Raw genomic sequence first — 24,788 nt, forward strand, 5'->3', positions numbered from 1 at the left:
TAATCAGTAAAATAAATTTTGATTGTAAAAACGGTTGCAATTCGAGTATAACGTTTATTTTAATATAAGTAGACATAATTTAAGCGGTTTGTATTGGACTTGATGGATGACCACCACTTGAGCTCAGCCTGAGGTGACCACAGACAAAATATTCAAAACATCATCGTGTTTTCTTTTTTTCTCTCACTTCAAAGCTACAAAACCGCTTTTTATGAACTCGCGTGCCACTAATACCCGAAAACTATTTTGTTTCAAATTAGTTACAAGTACTAAATGCGCGTCGAAACAAAAGCGCATAACTCTCAATAGAAGAAGAAGAGATAATAAGCGCAAGTCATGTTCTGACTAGACATCATCAGCATTAAAACCAAAATGCAACAAAACAAAACGCAACGAAGTGAAAAGATCAAAAATTTACCGAAAACGATTTGTTTTCTTCGTGTTATAGGTACCTGAAACAGAATCGGGTCCGTACCGATTGAATTGATTTCGGTTTCGAGACTAAAAAGAGCGCATTATGCAAATGCGAAATGCCGCTTCACACGAACGCCTTTCGGCCGGGATTCAATCAAAAGCACCTGATTGACTTTTCGCTTTAGCGCGGCTTTGTTTCTAATTTTCTAATTTCGACTGGTTAATATCAGGGGTGGCATGTTAGTGTCGAACCGAGGTGTTGGCATATCAAATTTTGACAGGTTGCAGCTCTAACAAGCCTTTCAGAGTGCTAACTAGACAGTTAGTACTTATTTTTGGGGTTTTGTGATTAACCTTTGCCAAGAATTTTTTGTTTTTTAAATAATTTGGTTGAATTTTACATTCTTTCAGTTTCAAACTTTATTTTTTGAGTGTCGCCAAAAGAATTGTCAAATATTTAGGTATTTGAAACAGAAAAATGTCACCACAAATTACTGTAAAATTTATGGATATTATAATTTTAATCCGATTATACGAGTATACTAAAGGGTCAAATATTCTAGGTTTAGGAGAATTATCCCAGCTTAACAATTCAAGACCTGAATAGTAAAGCCACTTGTGTGTTCTCACAAATCTTTAGAAATTTTTAAACTTTCAAAAACCAAAACCACAATATTTTGATAATTTTTTAGCTTCTTTTGTCGAAAATTTCCTATTCAATTCAAAATGTTTAATTCGTTGTAGTTTTGATAATTAAATTGATTCTCTTGCGTGGTTGGAGCTCTTTGACTAAAATTCTATGCGCTTCTGGTCTGTGGCTTCTGTGGAATCATCAAAACGCGAGTCTAACATTAAAAGATTTGTTTTTATTGTGGTGTATTATGCCGCTCTGCTGGATGGATTTCGGGTGGAAATTTCGGTGTCATATGGGCGCGTATGTTCATCAGCCTCCGTCAGGCCATCAGTCGGAACCTCTGGTTCCTGTTTGAACGCAGGCTATCATTAGCCATTGATCGCACGCCAAGCCACACGTCTGCAAAATTTAAGCGTGTGCAACTGACTTTCAGCTTGTCCATTCGTCAAAATCCTCTAGTAAATAACAACTACGTATATTTACCAACATCCAAATGTTGTCTTTTGAAATTTCTAAAATTTCGCTGAGTGAATACAAAATTTTTGCAAAATTTGTCAAATTATTGAATACATTGCATTGGTACGTGCTTTAATTTGGTGAAAATGTTGAAGGAGCTGTATAACGACAGGGCACATATGACGGCGACCACCTGTGCCCCCCTTCCCGCCCCAAAGCGCGCGTGCCGCACAGGTGGTAGGCGCGCCACCCTCGCCAAACAATTTCGTCCGTGCCACAAACTTCAAACTGGGTCACTTTAACGACTGCGCATACTCATATACTCAATGTACTTCAAAACCAACCCCCGTATCCAAACGACATTCGATTGGTCTCGTGTTATCCATGTCAACCCCGAAAACTGAATTAAACTCAACACTAAATCAATTCGTGATACTTTAATCGACGCCAAACAATAAAACTTGAATGAATATTCAAGAGCTTCAAGCATATTATGTTAAATGTATAAGAAAAAAAAAGTCATGATAGCATGATGATGACATCAATAAATTTTGAATGTTTATATTCATGGACCAGCAGGCAAAGCAAAGCACGAGAGGTTTTTTTGTGGAAGAGGTGGGAAATTTTTTCGGTCACATATGGTTTATACACAGCGCTGGGGGAGTGTAGAGGGTTTGTTATTACTTATTACGTCCTTCTTCCGGAAGAGGTGCCTGCCGACAGAGGAAGACAACCGAACAAAAGCGCCGAACGGGTTAACTTTAGAATCTTCATTCAAAACTCTTGAGATGTTAAAAAAAAGGTTGGGTATCTTTGTTGTCTCGTTAACAAATCGACTTTCAGACCTTCCAGAATAATTTAATACCAAAATAATTGTTGGATAGGTCGAGAATGAAGAAAAAATTAATGCGGAACTAAAAGCTTAATTTTTACCCAGATATTGATTTTTTAGATTAATTTTAAAAATTTTCAACGGCTTGTTAGTATTTAATAAGTTTTGTAAGAAGTATTGATTGAAATTTATAAAATATCGATGATGATTAGTCAACGTTTCCCATGTTAACTCTTTCCACCTAATCAATCATACTTTATGGTTAAAAGCAACCCTTAAAAAAACTACCACCATCCACCGTCATATTTTTAAACACTTATCTCAAGTAGTTTTCATTGCGATGGATTGTTTGGACAATATTTAAACGCAAATAGGGTGCAAAACAATGAGAGGGTGAAAATGTCACGTGCGGCTCAACAAGCGGATAATTGTCGGTAATGGATATTGGGATTTTATTCATTGAGGGGCCCGACGCTCACTCGCCACAGAATAATGCATGTGTACGCACTCAATGAAGAACAAGTATGGTTTTGTTGGGGTTACATAAAATCTCATTCATTCAAGAGGTGCCCAAGATACTTTGCGCCTGCTAGTTCCATCAGCATTATATAAACGTAAAACAATGAATGGATCTAAATATACTACAATGGATCCACTGTATGATAACTAGTAAACTATTATCGCATCATAAAACACCCTACAACGTAGAATACTGGTTTTTAAATTGCGGTTAACGATCAAATGAAAAAAGCGTGTGAAATTTTTTTGTAGGTTTTGAAAAATTGCAAAAATTATTCGACAATTATTCAAAATCAAATGTTGGTGTTTTATACGTGTGTACACCATAGGATGATCTGATGATAGTGATGTTATTGTGCGTTTGTTTCCGGTTTCCGCGTCGTGACAGGTGTAAAGCGGGCGCGTGCATCTTCTATTCGTTTTCATTCCCGACCGAAGCTAAACCGCGGCGCGGAGGCAATGTAGTCGAAGCTTTCTTTTCAATGTGTATAAACACATGCATCGCATGCATGACTGTACACAGTGGCACGAGTCAAAATAATACACGTGTAAAGCACTTCTAATGATTGTAATTTAATCCGAAAAGAAAAAAATATCACCGATTGTTTGTATGTTCATGCAAAACAAGAGAAAATGTGTTTTAAAATGCGAAATTTTGCTGTCGTCATCTAGTTACCAGTATTACTTGAACAAACATCATTTGGAAAATTAGAGGGGATAATGGTATATTTGTTTATCCTTCTGGTGGGTCCAGAAACAAAGCGTGAAATGCATGTTTCTAATGACAAGCCCGATGAGCCGCTGCCGGTGTCGGCGTAACAAAAAGCCCAATTTGCAAATTTGCGGATGCATGCCGATGATGAAAAGCGAGCCGACGCAAACACTGGTCGCGTTTGGTCAGTTGCGCTAACTACCAGGTAACTAACGCTAAGTACATGATTGGAGCTGTCATCGGCGACGCGCCAGGAAGCCCTCCATCGGCGACACGAAACGCTTGCGCCCTCACCACTCTGGGTGGTTATAACGACGTCGCATTTGTGGTTGATTAGCCAACTAGACGATTTGCGTGCCTCGTGCTATCATTACTCATCTTTTTGAAGTTCACATTTCACCGGCGTAAGTTTATAGCCTCTACTGTTCCTACTGTTTTTGGCTATAGCGTTAAATTTTAAAATTTATTGTCTTGCGGTAGTCGAGAGCGTTGTGTGTGGGCCCCGTGCTAATTTTAACAAGCGGCAATAGGTATCAAATTAGCCGAAAATTGTGTTATTATAATCCGTTTTTTCCATTTCTTTGATTATTTTTACTCATTTTGTGCACACGATCAAAACATTGCTTATGTGACTGCTAGTTAACCAATTACCAAAAACCACATAACGAGCTTAAACGCAGAATCAAACAAAAACTAAAAACCACGAAAAAACAACGAGCGGATATTGTTAACATACTGAAAAATGTTTTCGGGAAAATTTCGGTTTATTCAATTCAATCGCAGGGATTGCGTGACCCGAAATTGCAATTGGCTCAGTTCTCGTGTGACTCTTGTCTTGTGAGCGCACACCGACGACCGGATATTGGTGAAATTGAACGCGTAAAAAAAGCAAAGCGCAAAGGCGACCGAAACACTTTGCCTCCATGCATCAATCATTTTCTCATGGTTTGCCTACCTGTGATTTTTTTCTTTTTGCTACACTATACTATCTTGACGGCGCGGGCGCGCTCTTAATAAGTTTAATTTAAAGGGCAGTTTAGTGTTCTTTACTCACCCATACAGGCAGCTCAAAATTTCAGCCGAAAACCAGCTTCCAAATTAATGCAGCAAATCCAAAAAATGAACTTTCGGTGACGTGCAGTATACGGTGGAGTTTTCTGAAACAAATAGTGGGAACTTATAACCAACACGTTTTTAATTATTTCGGAAACACCGTAATCGATCAGACAGATCAGGCACAGGAAGTCATTTCGTAACTTGTTACATTTTTACACCCACTAAAAGGACGATTAAACAGAGGAGTTAACAAGATTGAACAAGCAGCAAAAAATGACAAAATTCAAAGTCATACTGCAAGTGATTCCCAAAAATAGCTGGCGGAAATTGGAAACGGTTTAATTTGTGTTTAAGTTTTTTGCAACAAAATATTAATCAGATAAAATTTAAATAGAGTGTAATATTTAATTTTATCCACGTGTTCGATGTATTTTTTGTAATTTCTCGTTGGTTCCACAACGTATGTCTAATTTGTTCACGTGTTCCGCTTATTTTTTCTTGCGTTTTGTTCTGGCGAGAGTGTGTGTTTAATGGCATGTAATTTTGGACATATGGCGCTCTCCTCCGACACACACGTGAAGATACAATGTAGAATAACGAACTTTTTTCAAAATTAAAATTAATGATTTTTACAGTAAAAGTCAATGAAATAAACAAATAATCAACTGAATAATTAAATTTTTGTCAGTTTTGGTATTTTTTGATACAATTATTGACATAATTTTATTAATTAAGCCCACATTCCCATTTGATTACCTATACATTGTTTGTAGAAGTATAGGTAGAGGGTAAAACCATTCCAAGCTCTCATTGGTTCGCATACACTTTAAGGGTAGTTTTCAGGTGGGGGAGCGCATCGCCTTCTTCCGGCTGTGCGTATAAAAGCCACCGACTCTTTCAGGGTTTCATCATTAACCGGTCGAACTCACCGTGTGCAAAACCAAACCACTACCACGCAAAGTAAAGCGTAAAAAAGTTTAAAAAGTGCCGACCAGAGTGTAAAACCATGAATTTCGAAAACTACGACATGGAAAACATCGCCAGCTACAACGCGAACCAATACAGCTGCTATAACTACATGTACGTAAACAATAGTCCACCACTAAGTGATGGAGGTAACACCACCACAGATTGGAACTGCAACATCTCCACCGGTAGTTACGATAGTGTGGAAGATCGCAGCTCGAGTCCCGAATCAATTGCTACTAATGGATCTACAGGGGCCACTTTCGATGGAATTGTACAACCTCAAGAGAAGAGTTTGCGGGTCACTCCACAGATTATGCGAAAGAGGAGGTTGGCGGCCAACGCTAGGGAGCGAAGACGCATGCAGAATTTAAATAACGCCTTCGATCGTTTGAGGAATTATCTGCCGCAACTTGGACAGGACCGGCAACTGTCAAAATACGAGACGCTTCAAATGGCTCAGACTTATATCAATGCTTTGTACGATTTATTAGATGAAAACGCGCAGTAAATTAGAAAATGTTGTAAAAATGTATATTGTATAAATTTTATGTCCTATAGATTAAAATATGACTGAGAAATTAATAATAAATGTTATTGAAATTATTTTGCACAAATTATTTTACGAATTTAAATTTTGACCTACCACAACTTATAAATTATTATATACCAACTCTGATTCTCTTCGTTTTCTTATTTATCTTTAACAATAGAAAAGGATACCAAAAATAATATACACCCCATGATGTCATTAGTACTACCGTAACCTGTGTCCAACCAAGAGGGTCATCACTCATTTTTAGCCACACTTTGCCTCAAATTCAAAAAATAAAAAAACTTCCACAGATCTTTAAACCAACGGAATGTTGACCCACAACGCACCTCATAAATTATTCATGAAAATATTAGCTAATAAATGCGCTGCTGTTAAGACAACATCAACCTGAAGACTCTATTATTAATTTCGAAACAGTAAGAATTAAAAACTGTACAAACGATTAGCAACATTCAACTTTCTCCTAATGGCAGTAATCAACCATTCGAAAATTCGCGCGGTGCAAAATATAAAACAATTTTAAAACCCGAGGGAGTTGCAACACACCCCCGATTTAGGGGTTTTTAATTACCCACCCCGCGTCAGTCAACGGAACGGGGTGGAACTCGTAAAGTAGGATTTTTATAAGGAATCGGTGGGCGATATCGAAACGAATTCACAAGAAGGAAGCCGCACTTTTTGATAGATCGCATTTTAAGGCAGATTTTCTTTTGGGGGATGAGAAACATGATATAAGACTAGACTAGGGTTGTGATGTGCAAAGAACAACCGCATATTATCAAGTCATGACATTCAAGATTGTTAAAAAACGAAAGGAGCTTGTTAGCGTTTTGTTTGACGAATAAAAGTGCACGTGCTCATCGATTGTCAAATAATTACTAGGTTGTGTGAATTGTATCAGAATTAGACAATATGATAAAATGGTAAAATGGCAAGGGGGATGTACAATATTTAAAGCCTTTTAATCTAATTGTTAGGTTTCAAAATATCAAAAAAAATAGAAAAAAATTTAAAAATAATTTTTTTTTTATATTGTTTGTAAGAAAAAATATAAAAAATTGTTTACGCTTGAACAATTAATTAATTTGAAATGAAATTGCTTTGCACGCTTCATCAATCGAATGCTAGAAACTAGAGAAAAGCGCGGATATGCGGTAGGTTATCATCAACTAATACACATCATTCCTTTGAGTTGAATTAATAGTGGAAGAAGGCAAATTGCGCAACGACACCCGCTGCCATCGGGCTTTATGTCCGATCGTGCCGAATGTGGCGAAATTTGCGGCACCTTTTGTCATTGGCGTAGCGCTCCACTGCACCGCGGCGATCTTCTTCGGGGGTAGACTGCACGACTCCTATTCAAAACAGTCCCCCTGCAGGGCGCGCCACGCCGCTTTTTGGCATTTTGTTTAATTCGACCATCAAGCAGCAAATGCGTTTCTATTATGCGTGTATTTAGATTTACAAATTCGCCCCACATATCTTCCTGATATGGCAAACATCAAACAATGCCCACCCAAGAGTATCAACTAACTCGTTTTAATGAACGAGGACGTAGGGTTAAAAAAAATGGTGCGATTAATTTGGTAAGTGAATTAGGAGAACTCGGGGTGGTTCTCGTTTGGATGACGCTTTACAAATGACGGTTCTTTAAATTCAATGAAGCTTGAAGCCAAATTCAATGAGAAGAACGTGTGAAAAAGAATTTTTTGTAAATTTTACTATGGAAACTGTTTGTTTGGCATATTAAATTTTATAAACCGCCAAAATCTAAACCTAAAAATTACTTTGATCAAAATGGACGAAATTTTATCAAGAACCGGTAAATAAATATAAAATTTACTATTTTATCAATGAAATATATTATAATTTTTCAGGGTTTGGTTTATACACAACGCTACTCCTAAGTTTCGGTACAGTTTGCTATTTGACAAACGCGTTGGCTTACATGAATTTGCCGCTCTATTTGCCAATGATAAGCTGCGACGTTCACCTGTCCGAGTCGGCAATCTCCGTTGCCGATTTCAGTGTCTACATAGGTAATCAACCCGCAAACAAATCTCAACAACGAGCACAAACAAAGCGCAAAACATCAAACACAAGCATGTTTGTTTTGTTGATGTATGCAATGATCTGGTACTAATTTGTGAAAAATTCTGTGATTCCCAACCGTAGGAATGGCAGTGGGCGGATTTTTTCTCTCCGCTGTGTCGGACGTTGTCGGCCGGAAGACCATAATAGCATCGTCGCTACTTTTGATATTTTTCAGCGTACTGATTGCTTCGTTCGCATACGGCCCGTTTGGATTTATACTATCAATGTTACTCTTCGGCACTGGGTAACTAATAGTTTTATTATTATATATTTACTAATCACATGTATGTGTTTATAGATTAGAAGCAAATATGAATGTTTTAAAAGTGTGGTTTACTGAAACCATACCACTAAAGCATCGATGTGCTTGCATTGTATGTTTAGATGTGTTTTGGATTCTTGGAATAGTCGCAGCTTTAGGTAAAAATATAATGCAATAATTAACAATTAATAAAAAATAATTTTTGTAGGATTTTACTGGTTAACACTGCCAATTCTTCTGCAGTTTTATGAAGCAAATCAACGCTATCTAAACTGGAGAATTAGTGTTGTGATGTCAGTTTTCCTGACAATTATTCTCGCGTGTCTTGCAGCTCTGTTCCTTGAAAGTCCAAAATATCTCCTGTTTGAGCGGCGCCCCCGCGACGCTTTGGAAGTTATCCGGGAAATTTACGCCATCAACAAGTCGAAACTTTTCACAACATTTGAGGTTTATAATTATCTATTCTCAGTGCGTTTCCACAGACACATAAATAGCTACTAAGTGATATAAATTTTCCAGCCAGAAAGCGGGGAATGTATAAAATTGTATAATAAATGATTTGCAGATTGCGGATGGCGAGCTACACGGGAAAATAATGGATTTTGGCATCAGCAGCAATAGAGACATACCGAACACGCTCACGTCGAAACGCATACGAATTATTTTCACTCGCATACACAAATCGCTTCTCGTCCTCGTCCGCAAGCCATTTATACATAGCACTATCCTAGCTATTATTTTTCGGTTAATTTTATCAATGGGGTAAAATACTAGTCTTTACTTTTAATCATTAAAAAAAATATATGAAATATTTTTTAGACATTTACCAATGCTATTGTTTTGGTCAAGATCATTAAACCTCGAAAACAGTGTTCTAGTCTCTGATAAATACCTTATCTGGCATTTTGAGCATCCAGTATATCGTGATTGCGAACACTTTGAAAAAGAACCAGACATTGAACTATACCGAGACTTTGCAATATTATGCGGATGTTCCATAATAGGATCATTTTTATTGATGGCAGTACTCAAGTGTATGGACCGCAAAGGAATAATGAGTACTCCCCTGGAAATCAACACTTTCTAATAAATAATTCTTCAAAGTCATTTTAGCTTCCACACTATTCCTCAGCGGAATCTTCAGCATCCTTCTGGGTTTAATTCTGAATAACTACGTGATGCGTTTCGCTTTCTCCGGAATGCTGGCTGTCACCTACAGCATGGCGTGCTCCTGTCTAGACCTAATCCTTCTCGAGATGTTCCCCACCGCCGTCAGGTAACACCCACGCAAATTATTTCATGGTGAGGCTTTAAATGTCCAAGTCTAGGCCGATAACGAGGACGTGTGCGCGCGTTGCGATAAATCACTGACTAACAACTCTCACGATCGATAAATCTCGCCGAAGCAGCGAGCAAATTAAATAAATATTGAGCACATAAACTGGACGCATTTAATCTAACGATTGCTGCGTGCGTCATTTGCGTATTTAATTATTTGAAGATTTCCTCATGAAATGAGCAATAGAATGCGGTAATTAACCTATGCGCAGTAGTTTTGCCTACAGTGACAATTTAGATTATATAAAAAAATGTTTGATTTGATGAGAAAGTAAGAGTTGCATATGTCGGTGGATTTAAGCTACGTTCATTCGACCGACGATATAAATAACACTCTTGGCTTATAAATAAATACGCGCAAAGTTACAACGTTCCACGTCGTGATGCGTAGATGTAGAGACGAATCTGATCACAGTTGATTTACTATATTTTTCAATTCGCTTCGATTTGATTTCAAACATACCGCCGAACCGAAGCGTCAATATTTTCATCCGGATTATTTGTTTTGCCACATCTAATGCGGCGTCCTTGACGCGTATGTTTTCTTTTCGCAGGAGTACAGCAATGGGCGAAACGATGATTTTCGCGCGATTGGCAAACGTCTTCGTCATTAAGTATCTGACTGCATCAATACAGTGGCTATTCATCAGTTTCGGCTGTTTGATGGAAAGTAAGTGCTGCGTGAGTTAGAAGTTGAGTTAGTTTCGAGTCCGAAATTGTTGAAAATCTCTCATCCGGAGCGATTTTATGGCGCGCAAAGTGCCGCGGTTTACTTTGGACGCACTCGGCTTTTCTTTTCTGTGCGTGAAAAACTTGTCCGGCTAAAAATAAGTTTAATAGCCAATAAGTGCCTCCGCGCGCGCGGAGCATTTTCCAAAATGCGGTAACAATTGCAGACTTGGGTCGTGGCCAAATCGCCGCGTCTCGGCAACATTCGGTGAATGTTGAAGAGAAAAAAATTAGTTTTGCGCGTGCACGTGGCTGGGAAATTGTTCCATGTCGGTTTTAGGGTTCAAGAATAACTCGAATGTTTTGCTTGTTCCGTATTTACAAACCTGCAGTATATTTTTGACAGATTCCATTCGAAATATGACTAGTTGTTGATTAAACTATTCAATGCAACGTTGCGCGGGCAAAATACGAGTAAATGAATAATTAGTCACTTTGATGTGTTGTGCGAGACGCGTAATGCGTTCGTAATGCACTTGTCGACGTGCCAAAATTGATTGCAATTTATTACCGCACTGGAATGCCGCGAAAACCGCAAACTGATCAACAATACACAATCGCTAGACATTTGCCAAATAATCAAGCGATGTTTTCTTTCTTGAATTTATGTATGTGTGTTGCAGTCGGTGCGATTCTGGCGTTTTTCCTGCCAAAATTCAGGAATAAAGTGGTTGCGGATTAGCGACGATAAATTCGCTCGCCAGTTATTGGCGAGATCAAAAGAATGGAAACGACATTAATCTGATGGTGTGTGGCGAAGAGAGAAAAATATGAAATTACGAAAACAAGCACGCTATCCTCACGTCCGATTTCTTTAATTCGTTCCTTTTCGTGTGATAATAAATAAAGCATTTTATATTCGTTGCGTTTTCAATTTGTTTACGTTCTCGGCAAAAGATATAAGCAAATCCGTGAAAATAGGCCAAGTGTTATAAACATTTTTGTATGTGGTTTCCCTAACGGCTCCTCGCAACAGAAGGACGAAAACGTCGATTGTTTCATATCAAAATATAAAATATGATTCTAGAATATTAAACCAACAAATCCTAACTCCCAACAGTTTAAAACTGATTATAAAACAATTGTAATTGGTTAATTTTGCCACAATTAAATTCAATGCAAGTTTATCTATGCTATTTTCTTGACTTGTGTGGATATTTCTGTTTAGTGACTTATAAACCGAGTTCGATGCGCATTGGAGTGCCGTGCGGCGGTGCTATATCTGTATGCGCCCGTCGTAGTCACGAGGCGGCTCGCCGGCCGCTTTCCCGGCCGCACCTCGGCCAGTCTCTCGGTCACAACAACGCGACTGCAACTCGGGATTCGGGAACGCGCCGCATGCTCCCACAGACCAAATGAAAATCCGCGATGTGAACCCGTGCGCGTGTGAAGTTTGCCATTCGCGATGAGCAAAGTGAACCCTATGCAAACGTCCGCGAGCGTTTCGTCCATCGATCAGTTGCAGGTCAAGTGCAAACCAGCTAAAAAACGACGCAAATCTGACCGGCTGCGATTACCTACGCCACCTCCGGATCCAACAGTATGTCCACCCACACCACCACCTTCCACGTCTGCCAACAATGCGGAAGGAGACACGAAAAATGTTTGCGACAAAGAAGCAGAATTTCTGGAGTATTTGGAGACCTTACAGAGGAGTCCCTTGGTTATGGGTACTCGTGGAGGTGCTTCGTTTGCACCTGCGGAGGCAACCGAGGCAGCCATTACACATTTGGATAAACTATACAAACTCATGGGACAAATGTTGACTCTTCGAGAACAGAATATTCTCCTACACAGAAGAATTATGGATTTGGAGCGGTTCAGGAGTATGCAATGTATGGACAAGCAAATGGAGCTTATTGCAAAGCTCGATAGTGTTCCAGCTGATGATGACGACACCGCCAACGCCGAAAATCTCTTATCTAACATCCTAACAGAGTCCAAAAAAGAATCGAAGAAAGTGCAGATGAAGTTCCAGAAATCTATCACTAGAAAATCCCTAAAACTGAGGAGTTTTGAAACTGATGGATCAACAGGTGTCCGCCGGATATCCATGCCCTTTAGCAGTTACAGTGATAAGCAAGCAAAAGTATCAAAGTGGACCAAAGTGAAGGCTGCTTTCAGGTGGGAAAAGGCATCTCCAACGGTGAGTGACGCCAAATCACAAGACAGTGGTCTCGGGATACCCCAACCGCTCAACTATGAAGTGGCACGTTATCTGCGAGTGCCCTCTACATCCGAAGATGCCGGCGTAAGTCCAGCGGATTCTGGTGCAGCCGAAGTGTCCACACCAGCAACGCTGTCTTCGGCGTCTTCGGCTGAGGAACTACATCGACATCACGGTAATTATTCAGATGACAGTTTGATGCTTTCCGAGATCTCTATGACCGCGTTGCATTTTGTGCGGGCACGCATAGTGGTGTGATGCGTGCGTGCACATTCGGCACCCGAAATAGAAACGCTTTTCGTTCAATGACACGTGGTTGAACCGAAAGAAATTGAAAACTCGAAAGAGCGGCAGCGGCTTATAAATAACCCCGCGCAACGAAGGCGCGCCTCTCTCGCGCGCGGCTATGCAATAAAATTGTTTCGAGTGTAAAACAAACGCATAATCGCTGTTTATTAAACTATTATTACACCGCGCACTCGCTCGAGCGTGCTTAGCAAATGGTCGTTTTCTGTTTTCGCAGCTCGACGAAGGACGCACGAAGACACGTCCGATGACGATCAACTATTTGTGTACGAATACATTCCATGCAGTGCAAAGGTAGTTGCTTTTAAACCATGATGATGAGTCATTGGCGCAGCTGACGAGAGTTGACATTTCAGGACGAGGCGTCCACGTCCAAGGGGCAGGGCTGTAGCAAGCACAAGACGCCTTGGGCCAAAGTGAAGGACATCATTCAGACGCAGACGCGTAACAGTTTCAAAATTCGGCATCGACTTAGCACGAAAAGCGACGATTTTAAGTTAGAAGATAGTATTATGGTTGATAGTGAGAACGAGGAAGTGTTTGATGTGGAAGAACCCAAAAGCCCCATTCTGATTATTCAAAGTCCAGAGGAAATTTCGCTGGAAAATGAAGCGTTGTCATTGGAACACAATATACCTGTTGATATTATAGCCAGATATAGAATCATAAATGAAGAAAATGTAGGTTTCTAATTAAATATTCAAAATCTGTTTATATATGAATTTGTTACATCTAGGGCGGTAGTTTGGAATCAAAATGGGAAAAAGTCAAACGCGCTTTTCTCCATTCGCCCAGCACGAGCAAAAATGACAGCAGTAGTCCAACGACACCAGAACCATATGCTAAAGGTCCCAATTTACTAATAGTTCTTAATAGCTAGTGTGTAATATATTTTTTCTTTCAATAGATGACAAAAATGATAATAATATTCAAGCTGAGATCCAAAGAAATTATCTGCAACTTCAAAAAAAGTTGTCTTTGGAATTCCAAGAGAAATTACAAGAATGGGAACGAACAAAAATCAGAGCTGCAAGTACGTCAGCCCTATCCACCTCCCCACATAATTCTTCTCAAGATGAAAGCAAAGAACAAGCTTTCAAAAAGAAAATGGAAGAATGGCAGAAGATTAAAGGTCAACCCAAGCATAATATGCAGCTGAAAAGTGAAGAAAATTTACCGCCAGAGTTCCGAAAAAAGTTAGAAGAATGGAAGAAAATAAAAAAGAGTTCTGTAAAAGAAGATAAAAGAAAACCACCGGAATTACCCAAATGGAAATCTTTTGGTGGGCCTAAAACTGATTTAGAAAATCAGCAGCTCTCAGAAGATTTCCTCAAAAAGTACGAAACTTGGAAGCAAATAAAAGCGGGTATCATTAGTCCTGAGGAAAACGAACGCTTGATGGTAAAGGGTAGCAAAACACCAAGTCCTAAATTGTCAAGAAAAGATGGTAGTCAGAAGAAACCCAAAGATCCAACAGAAAAAGAACTGCAATGGTTTGAAAAAGGTATCGAACGAGAAAAACAGCGTTTAGAACGCGATAAACAAAAGTTTCTGGATAGAGAACAGCGACTTTCGAAGTTGAGAAGGTCGGTTATAGGTCACAACAAGAAGGAAATCCTGGTGCACCTTCCGTCGGGTTTTTATCGGTTTGAAGGTATCTCCAGGAAGTTCACACAAAAGTTATACGAGTGGGAAAAAGCGCGTGGAATAGAACCAGAGAAATCGACCTTCACGCTGCTCAAATCCTCGTGCATACCACACATCGAATCAAAAAGTAAGTATTCTATAACAATGATTTATTGCGCACAGAGTGAGTAATTGATTGGTTATGCACGTACAGGCAAATTTCCGCAGCGCCAACTAATGCGATCGAAATCGGCGGACAGTGTCATGAACGAACCACTTGGGCAACTGCTGAGTCAGCGTCCTTCAAGTTTGTCGCTCAACGAGTTAGGTAATCTGGAGGAAGAGATGTTGTTGCCGGATATCATTCGTTCCGGGGAGAACAATCCCAGTGAACCGGATGCTAACGAGGAAGAGAATGAAGAACCCGAGGCTGTTATCGTCGAGGTGGAGGATGTGGTCGAAGAAACTGCTTCAGTTATGCCGACATTTGCAGAAAAACATTTCGCTGTCTATCAAAAACAAGAAACTGATAAACTCTGGTAGCTTATTTTTATTTATTTTTATTTTTTTGTATTGATGTCTGTAAAAATGGGTTTTCTTGGGTTTTCAGCGCTGGGGCAACCCATTTAGGTCCAACAGTGCGTCGATCTGAATCCGCACGTGCACAAGCCAACTACAACCTCATCGAGGAAATCATCGAGGTGCTCAAAAAGCTCGTAGGCAACGAAAACGACATCGACGATGTGGAGCGCGCCAAGTCAATCATCGCCCTGCACGAGCTGGCCGATGATGAAGCAGTTCGCGGGCTAAAGTACAAGCAAGAGCAGCAGAAACAGCTCTCCGAGGTGTTGATCGAGAAGCTCGTTCAGTTGCAGGAAGCTAACTCGAACGTTGCCGTGAATATTGCGCGCGAGGAACCCAAGTACAAGATGGCTAATTTGGTCGATGTCTTGGACACCATTCAAGATTTAACTACCGAATTATTCGCCCTGGTAAGTAAACAGTGTTACAACGCGTTGTTGACTTAAGCGAAGCGGATGCGCGCGGAGTGATTGAATGTGGCTTGCGTTTTTGCGTAGGCCGAGTCCATTGACCACTTCATTTACAAACGAAACAAAAATCAACTTGAATATGGCGGCATAGTCACAAGCAGGAAGACATATCCACAGATCGGGGAATATTTGGGTAACATGAAAGAGAAGATGTTGGATCTGCGAAGAAATTTGAGCTATATTTGTGCTGCATCCGGTAAGTATACAAATATGTTGTACTTTAATAATAAAAAAAAATAATCATTTTATAACATGTAGATATAGCTGTTGCATCTTTTAAACGTAAAGAAGAACGTCCCTTGTTGCGGAAGAGCTCATCACGTGAAAGCAAACGTAATGCATATAAAAAATCACGAAGTAAAGACAGTCGTGAAGAAAATGAAGATGCTGCTAATTCACCAACGCTAAGTCGTCAAATTGAACAGGGTGCTGTTAAGAAACGGTTGAGATATCGTCAAAAGGAATACAAACTAAAACTTTTGAAGAAAGCGATGATGATGACGATAAACTCCTTCTTCAAGAACAACGCAAATCAAAACCACGCCGTATACGTTCTCAAAATAGTACAGAAAGCAATAAATCCATTTCAAAAAATGAAGAAGAAGTAACAGAGATTGTAAAACCTTCTGAAATCGTTGTTGATTCCGCAATTGTAGAAAAAGTCTTGATACCAACCAAAACAGCATTTATGACAAGTTTTGAAGAGTTGTCTAGTTCTACGCCTGCACAACTTCAAGAAGATGACAGTCCTGTAACTGTTTTTGTAAAAACAACTAGAAAATTATTCACACCTATTGTTTCCGCGGCCGTGGGACAAGGTACCAGCTCGGGTACCAAATCAACAGATGAAGATAGAACTTCCAGAGCTTCTGTATCGATATCCTCATTGACATCAACGTCATCTTCTAGTGCTATGATACATTCTACGTGTGTAGACTCACCAGCTGAACATGTGTCCCACCTACCACCAATTCCTGCATCCCCAACACCACAGCGTAAAATGCCGAAGGAAATCTCCCCTAATATTCGACTAATGATGGTGCGATACAATCAAAAATTAACGGAGGAAACTGGTGGTGTGCGGTCAGCAGGTAGTTCTGGATCTGCCTCACCAGTAGCCTGGCGTTCCCCAGTCTTAGAAAGAAGGGTTAAAGCACAAACCGAAAAATATCAACAGGATTTACAAAAGATGTCACCACTTCTAGGTGGACGCAGAGAAGTACAAAAAAGTGCTAGTATGGATGTGGTAATCTCGGGTAACAAACAAGTCACCGTTCATAAAATATATGATCAAATTAACCCGAAAGGAATTTTGAAGTCTTCTAGCACAAGTGTTATTAAACCCAGCGCATATGCGCCAACTTCAATGACAAAACCTTCCTCGCCTATACCCGAAGCAGAAGATGTAAAAAACACCTCCGATGCGCGAAGCATAAAATTGCAAAAAGCAAAAGAAGAGTTTCTCAAAGGTGTTACTTCTAACACAAGCACAACACCTAATTCGCCAACTGTCAATGACTGGGCCAAAACTAAAAATGTTACCGCCGCTGAACAAGTCCCAAATCAACAAGCACATCCGCAAGAAGAAACCTCGAATGCATCTAGTCAGAAACAGTTACGTTATCCAACAAAAAATCGCCTGAGTCAGGTGAGCGTCAACAGCACCATGAGTTGTTCATCGCATTCATCGATAAACTACGGCATGCTGATCAAGTCAGCTAGTGTTGGAATGATCAACGTTGATCCACAAACATATCAACAATTTGAACCTGCGATGCATGCTGGTGGATGTACATCCCTGCCGAGATCCGGCTCGTCGAAAATGAATCTCCTATCGAGTTTAACTTCCAAGTTCAGGAAAGTTAAAATGCGACGTAATAAAGAGAAAGACAAAGATAAAGAAAAAATGAATACTGTCTCAACGTTGTGTAGACAAAGTCTATTGGTGGATATACATAATTCTAGCCAAGAGACTCTGTCGGAGGATCAAAGCAGATTGTCAATACCCTCGGATTCGAAAGGATCTTCAACGGATACGTCTCCGTCAACCTCGCGGACTTCAAGCTGGATCAAACGTTCCGGAATTTTCACCGTGAAAAAAACTTAAGTTAATATTGTAATCAAAGCAGATCGCTTGAGGTAGTCACTAGTTTACAGCTAACACGAAGCATTTAAGTAATTATAACGTTTGTATTTTTATTTCAAGCATCAAACCCGTTTTATACGCGTACGCATTGTTATAATATCTCTAAAAAAATATGTGTAAGGATGGATATAATTAAATGTATTTGTAAGCGAATGAAATTCGGGTGTTTTGTGTATGTAATTCGACCCAAAGAAAAATCCATTAGCAAGAGCCTGACCAGCGGTCATTTGCACAAGTTTTTGTAATTTTTGTACCAAAAAAATACCTTAATTATTTCCGCATCAACGCCATCAGCGTCAACACTAGCGCGTACCTACCGCGGTACAAGTCAACTAATGTCGGCCTTGGTACAGACCTTTGTGAAAACACCAAACACCGATTGTTGGCGGAGACATTTAAAAATGCATAAAGGTTTCCTATTGATTGGGACGTGTAGGCGTCAGGGAAATAATACATGAAGAAGTCAAACTTGAAATTGGCAAATTGCCGAGTGGGCTTAACTAGAGAGATACTTCCACAAACAGGTCCTGTTTGTTTTTAGCTTTTCTTGCGTTTGGCCTGTAATTTATGATCAGCCGCTTATTGTACAATGATAGCCAATAATATATCGATGTAAAATTGCGTTTTAATTGTGGCACGTGTCTGAACAATTTCGTTTTCTACACTACTTAAGAGAACAACATAGTAATCTTAAATATTTCTTACCAAACATCATGGTCGGGCTTCGCTCAGATGTGACATCTACACACTTACACACACACGCGCGCGCACGCGATTTAATTATTACTTAAGATCAATTAAGAACGTCATAATGTTTATTAACAACTAAAATATTTTTAGCGTTCAGTTCGTATTGTGTTTTGCAGGTTACTACTTGGCCTTACGCTGCAAAACCGCTTCTTGCTTATCTCTTATCTGATAATAAGAAGACCTGTTTGCGTGCCGTCAACAAAACAACATTGGAATTTGCCTTTTATTCAAATGCGAATAACACATTGAACTAAACAAAACGATATGACCGAAAATATATTAATTTGCACGCAATGCACGGACCTAAAAGTATAAATAGCCAATTTTGCAATGGATAAACCACATAAATCAAAAATTTGAATAATAGTTACCTCAATTGTACATGATTTAAACATGACGCGATTAGTTCTTGCTCTTACAGTCCTGGTGGCAAGTAATAGCGATAATTCTTACAATAAATTCAAAAATTCCACAAATAAATGATTTTTCAGTCAATGGAATTGCTGGCGCTGCTGTTCCAGCAGATCTCGATGCAAAAATCGCCTCAGTTACAATGTCTGCCGGCGCGGCTGTTGAACAAGGATTCAAAAGATTTATGCAAATGCCGGCGATGGCAAATATATTGAAGCCAGAAACTGTCAATGGTATAAACACCGTTTTTTCTAAAAATTATTTCAATAACACATATTCTACACTGTAGAAGTTGCAACTGCCTTCCGTGAAGCAATCCAAACAAGAGGCAAAGCAGTTCTCATTGAAGCTCATCAACGCACAACACAATGGCTTAAGGAGCACAACGAGCGAACTGAAACGTATATTGAGAGAGCCTTCAGTGATTTCCTCGACAGAGTCGCAAGGAGATGTAATACTAATAATTTGCTTCATTTAATTCCACAAATCATCATAAATATCTTCTTTTGTTTCAGTTGGCGCAAATTAGAATGTGAACCTGGTATAAAATGTAATTTTATATTCAAATATAAACAACATACATTATACAATACATAAATTTGTTCTTATAGAATTTTTACCGTTTTCCTTGCATTTCCTTCCATTTACAATGTTTGCTTTGCAGTAATAATAATCATAAGAATATAGATTTGATTAAAACGGACTTAATTATCCTAATACATTCCAGATAAAATAAATTTCTTTTTGATACATTTGGAATGTATATTTCTTTTCATAATAATATTGATAACATAACGAGAAATAATATATACTTAAATTCCACATGTGTGTTGGCGATTTGTATTGTATCTGATACAATAACGAGAAAAAAATATAAGGACCCATTAAATTTTACTGTTACATCAGCTCCTGCAGACCCTGAAGCGATTTTCGGAACAGTTCCTGTTGGGTGCGCGCGTGTTTTATCTCCAGTTCGGCCAATTCGATCAAACTATAATCAAAATTAGCGATTTTTGATGAAATAATCAGAAAATTGACAACTCAGCAGTATTTTTCAATAAATATTGGATCCACTCACCTACATAAATCTATATTTACAAATGAATACAAATTTGAAATAAATTACCTCTTTCTGAATGCATGTAATCTCCTAGTCTTGAAATCGAGTAATTCTTCTTTTGCCTGTGCGGATATCGCCTCGAAACGTTCACACGCTTCCGATTGAGCTGTTTCTGCCTGTATTCACATATAATTTATAGAAATAAAAATATTATTAAGATGTAAAGTTTATAATATCAACTATAATAGTTAGATTTTCTTATAATTGATTTACCTCTTGAACTTCAGGAGCCTATACAATGTGAGCGTCAATCAAACAAAAACAACCACCAGCAGAGTTAGTAAGGCATAGAAAAGAAGCAACATTTATTGGCAAAATATCTTCACAAGCGTGACTTACCGCATGAATATCTTTATTTTTCTGTCTAGCCTTCTCCAGCGTACGATTCGCAGCTTCATACGCTGCTAGGCATTTCAATCGCCGCACTAATAATGATCGCGCTGCTTGACTATCACGCATGTAGTATCGCAAAGTATCGGCTAGTTTAAGATCTTCATCACTTGCAACACGACTTTCCATTTTCTATCATAAAATTTATAGTAATAGTTATAGAATTAATTTTAATTAATAAACTTACTCGTGCTTTCTCAAAACTATCCGCAACCTTCATGAGAAACTTATCTAATGGACCTGGATCAATATTAGCCATTTGCACGCATCCCCCTGAGATTTTAATGTAGCTATCAGCTACTTCTTTGTGCTTCTCAGTCATCTTGTCAGTGCGCATAGTGGCCTCCTTCAACTGGCCATGATATTCAGTTAGCGAGTTCATCTGCTGTTCGAAAAAGTCATTTACGTCGCGAACAGTAGCGTTCAGATAATATTGGTCGGTGGTAGAACCGAGACTCTTCACCAAGCCTCCCAATTGTTGTAATTTGCCGCGTGGACGGGCGCAAAGATCTTGGTCAAATTCGAGGAACACACGCAAGTGTTCATCCTCGCGGAAAATGGAATGGCTCGCAAGGCGAGTGAGAAAAACTTCGTGCATTGCCACGGTTTTTTTAAACGTTGCCAAATACTCTCTGTAAATATTCAAATATTTATATTCAAATGTTTGTGATGATAAAGGTAACACTTACGCTTCCAATTCTTGCTTCATCTTATTAAATTCCTCCTTGGTCATGGTGCCTTCCCCTTCACCCAGTCTTTGTAACTTTTCTCTTGAGGCATCAAAGTTGGGACGTGGAGGCGGTGGCGGTATCTGAATTGTTTCAGAAATAAATTATTGTTTTGTTATTAAGTTGAATAATATGCTTACAATGTATCCAGCATAAATTGGATTCTCTTCATATCTATCATGCAACCATATAAATTCTTCATGTTGCCTAACTACAAGAAATTCAGACTTTTGGAAGTTTTTCAGGGTGGTTCTGGTGTGCACAGTGAACTTGACTTTGTCTTTTTCGCTGAGTGCATCTGAGATGTCCACAATGAGGCTGTTATCGGTGAGCGTAGGCGTTCCACCATCCTCCTGCATTATTCGCTCCGTCTGCAAGTAAACAAGCGTTATCTTATCGAAAACAATATGATACACAAACGCTAAAACGCCCAATGAGTTTGATTAATCTATAACCTCTCAAGGAATAAATCGCTTGATTGAATGATTGTTAGGAATGAAAGTACGTTTTCCGAAGGGGCGGCTTAGATATTTCTGTACTCACCATAGTATGGGCACTTGAACTTAAGTAATAAATCTAAAAAGCGATGCGCTTTGGTGTAAACCGTAGAAATTCAACAAATTCAGGATGACAGCCACAAGCCGAACGGAATTTACTTTTTTGTTCGTGGCATACGCAGCGCTGGCTGTTGGCTGGTGTGGTGGGAGAGTAAATTCAAGCAGTATGACAACTGTTCTGTAGGACCACTGGATGTCGACGTAACCACGTCATTTGCCATCAATAGAAGAGGAATTCCAGGGTCGGAGTGCAATAATCTCTTCTTCTAAACATGTAATTTGATGAATACTATTTGTTGACGATCAATTATTCTTTTTCATAATGGAATCAACAATCAATATTCAAGAACATCGAACTATGATTCGCACTTCTACTTAAACCTTCGCCAAACCCGCAAAATAGGGTGGGGGGAAAGTTTACTATTTACTGATGATAATTTACTTTAATAACAAATCAACCTGTTCATCTGTTTTTAGCAATTGCATCTGTGACAATTATCCCTAGCAATAGATAAATCCAAATTGTTTATGTTTGAGATTTTATCAGCCTATATCGCATTACCTAACAAACTTTTGGAAATGTGCAAATTCATAATGATTGCGCATTTATACTCTCTGAAATATAACACATACCTCTACATAACTTCATACTTTATGAACATTCTAACTTGTTATCATTGTATGATTAACCAATATTAAACATAACGCGCGAGCATAGCGCACAAGGTCAGAACAATTTATTAAACCAGTAACGAGAATTAAACAAACCTAATACAACAACCCAACACTACTTAAAACACTGCATATTTGATATAAGATCTGGCGATAAATAACCGAAGAATTTTTCATGTTTATAAACTACAAATATTTCACTTTAGAAAAAAATACACGACTCAATGCGCGTGTAGAATTTAATGTGATAAAACCAAACTCAATTTTACGCTCGGGTATAAATAGAAGTATTTGTTAGGATAAGTTCATTACCGTTTAGTTGCCCAAAGCGCGAACACCAACTGAAAATGACCGAATACGATTATACAGATATTGTACGCGAACTCGCGCAGAAAGAAAATGTTCAGGATCCTAAACTAGATTTCCTCTACGCGTCTCAGAAAGGCGATGGTTTTTTGGGCATTGTGCGTGCGGTGACATTAACCGGCAGTAATAAATCTTTGGATTTGGTGATGAAGGTTGCGCATCGTAATCCGGAAACTCATGAAAAAGTTCCTCTACGATTAGCTTACTTGACAGAAATCCACTTTTACGAAGTGATTGTGCCTGCTTTGAAAAAATTACAAGAAGAATATAATATCCAACCTACTTTTGATAATATACCAAAATACTATGGAAGTATCTCAAAACCTCTCAACGAATTAGTTGTACTGGAAAATTTACGCATGGATAAATACGATATGTGGGACCGCAAGAAGTTGATGAACCAAGAACATTTAGAATGCGCGTTGAAAACTTTTGCAAAGTTTCACGCACTGTCTCTTGTATTGAAGGAAACAAAACCAAAAGAATATAAAAGAATAACAGCAAATTTAACAGATATCTATGAGAAATTCATGCAAAAAATGAATATGTATCCGCAATTATCCGCACAAATTAAATCGCTTTTGGATATTTTTGATCCAATCACTGAAAAAACTTATCATGAAAAACTAGCGCGCTTCGCGGATAATCTTCAAGCCGAAATGGAGTCTACTTTCTACTATCACGACTACGATGTTATCATCCAAGGAGACAGTTGGTGCACAAATGCAATGTACCAATATTTGGATGATAATCGCACAAAACCAAATCGGATGAAATTAATTGATTTTCAGTGCGTTAAAACGGCTTCGCCTGTCATGGATTTAGTGAATTTCTTCTACACAATTACCGGGAAAGAAGACTTGGATAATTTGGACCATTACATGCATTTGTACTATAATACGCTGAAGAGTGAAACGAGCAAATTTAATTTTAATATTGAGAATACGTTTTCGTTTGAGAGATTCCAAAAGCACTGGAAATCAGTGGGAAAATTTGGGTTTATTGTTGCATTCATGGCGCGTAAAGCAATGCAGACAGAAAGCGAAGGTACACCGGATGTCGACAGCGACGATTTCTTGCAAGGATTCGATCTTGCTCCAGAAAAAGCCTTATTTTATCGAGCACAGATGAAAGATTTAGCTAAGCATGTAATAGACAGGAATTTTATATAAATATGTATTAGTTCAATTAAATCTAATATATAAATATAGTATAAATATATCACTAGAATGAAAATAAGAGTGTATGATAAAGAAATTTTTATGTACTAGACATAGCAAAAATTTGGTATTGTTTAAATAAATCTTTCGACCTTGAATAAAATTAAATCGAAATGAAACTTGCAGCTCCCTCTAGTTGCTCTCTTAATAAACAAATTTTTATGTTTATGGGTTAGGACCGATTGAAAACTTAACAATATTATTGATAATATTGCTTCTCAGCATGTTATTAACAAGAATTTTGTGTAAGAAAGTTAAGAGCAAGTAAGTGAATATTCCTGTCAAAGAAAACAGGTTTTAATTCATAATATTCCAGGCATATAATGGTTCAGATGGAGAGCGTAGTTACAGGGCACACATTTAATAAAATCAGGGAGAGATTGGCTGATAAATTGGAAATGATTCGGTTTGATCCATTTGGTGAGACTCAAATATTATTAATTATTAATTTGTAAGTGACTTGATTAACTCTTGTAATTGTTTTTTTTTCTGTCTGCAGTGCAAGATAAAGTGGTTTACAGAGAGAAGAAGCGCGTCCGCAGTATGAAATTTTAATGTACAAATGTATTAATTGTAGTTTTTCCAAATAAATTAGAATATAATTCAGTTTTTGTTAATTTGAGGAATGAAATTAATTTGTTAAATATCGCCATCTGGTATAATACCATAGACAACTGATAAATATATCGCCATAACCTTATAATTACGA

General features: G+C 38.5%; 6 protein-coding genes across 9 annotated transcripts; 5 read left to right on the forward strand and 1 right to left on the reverse strand.

Annotated features, from left to right (window-relative positions):
* The first annotated feature begins 5,629 nt into the window (after positions 1-5,629).
* On the forward strand, positions 5,630-6,100 carry LOC135790806 (protein atonal-like). The gene has a single exon (XM_065301084.1). The coding sequence runs from the start codon at positions 5,630-5,632 to the stop codon at positions 6,098-6,100; it is 471 nt and encodes a 156-aa protein (XP_065157156.1).
* Positions 6,101-7,901: 1,801 nt separating this feature from the next.
* On the forward strand, positions 7,902-11,429 carry LOC135790539 (uncharacterized). 3 transcript variants are annotated; one of them, XM_065300774.1, is made up of 10 exons: positions 7,902-7,967; positions 8,023-8,184; positions 8,321-8,483; positions 8,538-8,659; positions 8,710-8,969; positions 9,067-9,263; positions 9,321-9,559; positions 9,606-9,777; positions 10,394-10,509; positions 11,192-11,429. In XM_065300774.1, exons 1-10 carry the CDS (start codon positions 7,943-7,945, stop codon positions 11,248-11,250), a joined length of 1,515 nt encoding a protein of 504 aa, XP_065156846.1. In that variant the 5' UTR covers positions 7,902-7,942; the 3' UTR covers positions 11,251-11,429. The 3 variants fall into 3 exon arrangements, with proteins under 3 accessions (XP_065156846.1, XP_065156847.1, XP_065156848.1); XM_065300775.1 differs by having other exon boundaries at positions 9,615-9,777; XM_065300776.1 differs by having other exon boundaries at positions 8,710-8,948.
* Positions 11,430-11,809: 380 nt separating this feature from the next.
* Positions 11,810-18,023, forward strand: LOC135790192 (uncharacterized). The gene is given in 10 exon segments (XM_065300267.1): positions 11,810-12,910; positions 13,259-13,335; positions 13,398-13,721; positions 13,778-13,889; positions 13,949-14,815; positions 14,882-15,206; positions 15,278-15,659; positions 15,747-15,915; positions 15,978-16,181; positions 16,184-18,023. Coding segments are annotated over 10 exon segments (5,040 nt in total). The 5' UTR covers positions 11,810-11,973; the 3' UTR covers positions 17,827-18,023.
* A 1,547-nt stretch (positions 18,024-19,570) lies between these two features.
* Positions 19,571-22,091, reverse strand: Snx6 (sorting nexin 6). Of its 2 annotated transcripts, XM_065300272.1 has the most exons (8): positions 21,808-22,091; positions 21,405-21,635; positions 21,226-21,347; positions 20,724-21,168; positions 20,486-20,668; positions 20,360-20,377; positions 20,153-20,262; positions 19,571-20,017 (listed from the first exon to the last, which is right to left on the reverse strand). In XM_065300272.1, the coding sequence occupies exons 1-8, from the start codon at positions 21,808-21,810 to the stop codon at positions 19,924-19,926; spliced, it is 1,206 nt and encodes a 401-aa protein (XP_065156344.1). In that variant the 5' UTR covers positions 21,811-22,091; the 3' UTR covers positions 19,571-19,923. The 2 variants fall into 2 exon arrangements, with proteins under 2 accessions (XP_065156344.1, XP_065156345.1); XM_065300273.1 differs by lacking the exon at positions 20,360-20,377 and having other exon boundaries at positions 21,808-22,032.
* A 512-nt stretch (positions 22,092-22,603) lies between these two features.
* Positions 22,604-24,198, forward strand: LOC135790197 (uncharacterized). The gene has a single exon (XM_065300274.1). It carries the CDS (start codon positions 22,841-22,843, stop codon positions 24,029-24,031), a length of 1,191 nt encoding a protein of 396 aa, XP_065156346.1. The 5' UTR covers positions 22,604-22,840; the 3' UTR covers positions 24,032-24,198.
* Positions 24,191-24,685, forward strand: mRpL33 (mitochondrial ribosomal protein L33). Its single transcript, XM_065300275.1, has 3 exons — positions 24,191-24,343; positions 24,396-24,499; positions 24,579-24,685. Exons 1-3 carry the CDS (start codon positions 24,303-24,305, stop codon positions 24,632-24,634), a joined length of 201 nt encoding a protein of 66 aa, XP_065156347.1. The 5' UTR covers positions 24,191-24,302; the 3' UTR covers positions 24,635-24,685.
* The last annotated feature ends 103 nt before the right edge of the window (positions 24,686-24,788 follow it).

Source organism: Atheta coriaria, unplaced genomic scaffold, assembly GCF_025399875.1.
Source record: "Atheta coriaria isolate IRGN ID8LTWV9N9 unplaced genomic scaffold, Caltech_Dcor_3.1 hic_scaffold_4_pilon, whole genome shotgun sequence".
NCBI classification, from domain to species: Eukaryota; Metazoa; Arthropoda; class Insecta; order Coleoptera; family Staphylinidae; genus Dalotia; species Dalotia coriaria.

Excerpts from the sequence above, each read along its gene's own strand:
- LOC135790806 (XM_065301084.1), top strand. The coding sequence starts at position 5,630 with ATGAATTTCGAAAACTACGACATGGAAAACATCGCCAGCTACAACGCG.
- LOC135790539 (XM_065300774.1), top strand. The coding sequence starts at position 7,943 with ATGGACGAAATTTTATCAAGAACCG. Across the intron at positions 8,185-8,320 it reads CGATTTCAGTGTCTACATAG|GAATGGCAGTGGGCGGATTT; the intron begins GTAATCAACCCG and ends TCCCAACCGTAG. Across the intron at positions 9,560-9,605 it reads GGACCGCAAAGGAATAATGA|TCATTTTAGCTTCCACACTA; the intron begins GTACTCCCCTGG and ends AATTCTTCAAAG.
- Snx6 (XM_065300272.1), bottom strand. Across the intron at positions 21,348-21,404 it reads CAATTTATGCTGGATACATT|ATACCGCCACCGCCTCCACG; the intron begins GTAAGCATATTA and ends GAAACAATTCAG. Across the intron at positions 21,169-21,225 it reads ATGAAGCAAGAATTGGAAGC|AGAGTATTTGGCAACGTTTA; the intron begins GTAAGTGTTACC and ends GAATATTTACAG.
- LOC135790197 (XM_065300274.1), top strand. The coding sequence starts at position 22,841 with ATGACCGAATACGATTATACAGATATTGTACGCGAACTCGCGCAGAAA.
- mRpL33 (XM_065300275.1), top strand. The coding sequence starts at position 24,303 with ATGTTATTAACAAGAATTTTGTGTAAGAAAGTTAAGAGCAA. Across the intron at positions 24,344-24,395 it reads TGTAAGAAAGTTAAGAGCAA|GCATATAATGGTTCAGATGG; the intron begins GTAAGTGAATAT and ends ATAATATTCCAG. Across the intron at positions 24,500-24,578 it reads GATTCGGTTTGATCCATTTG|TGCAAGATAAAGTGGTTTAC; the intron begins GTGAGACTCAAA and ends TTCTGTCTGCAG.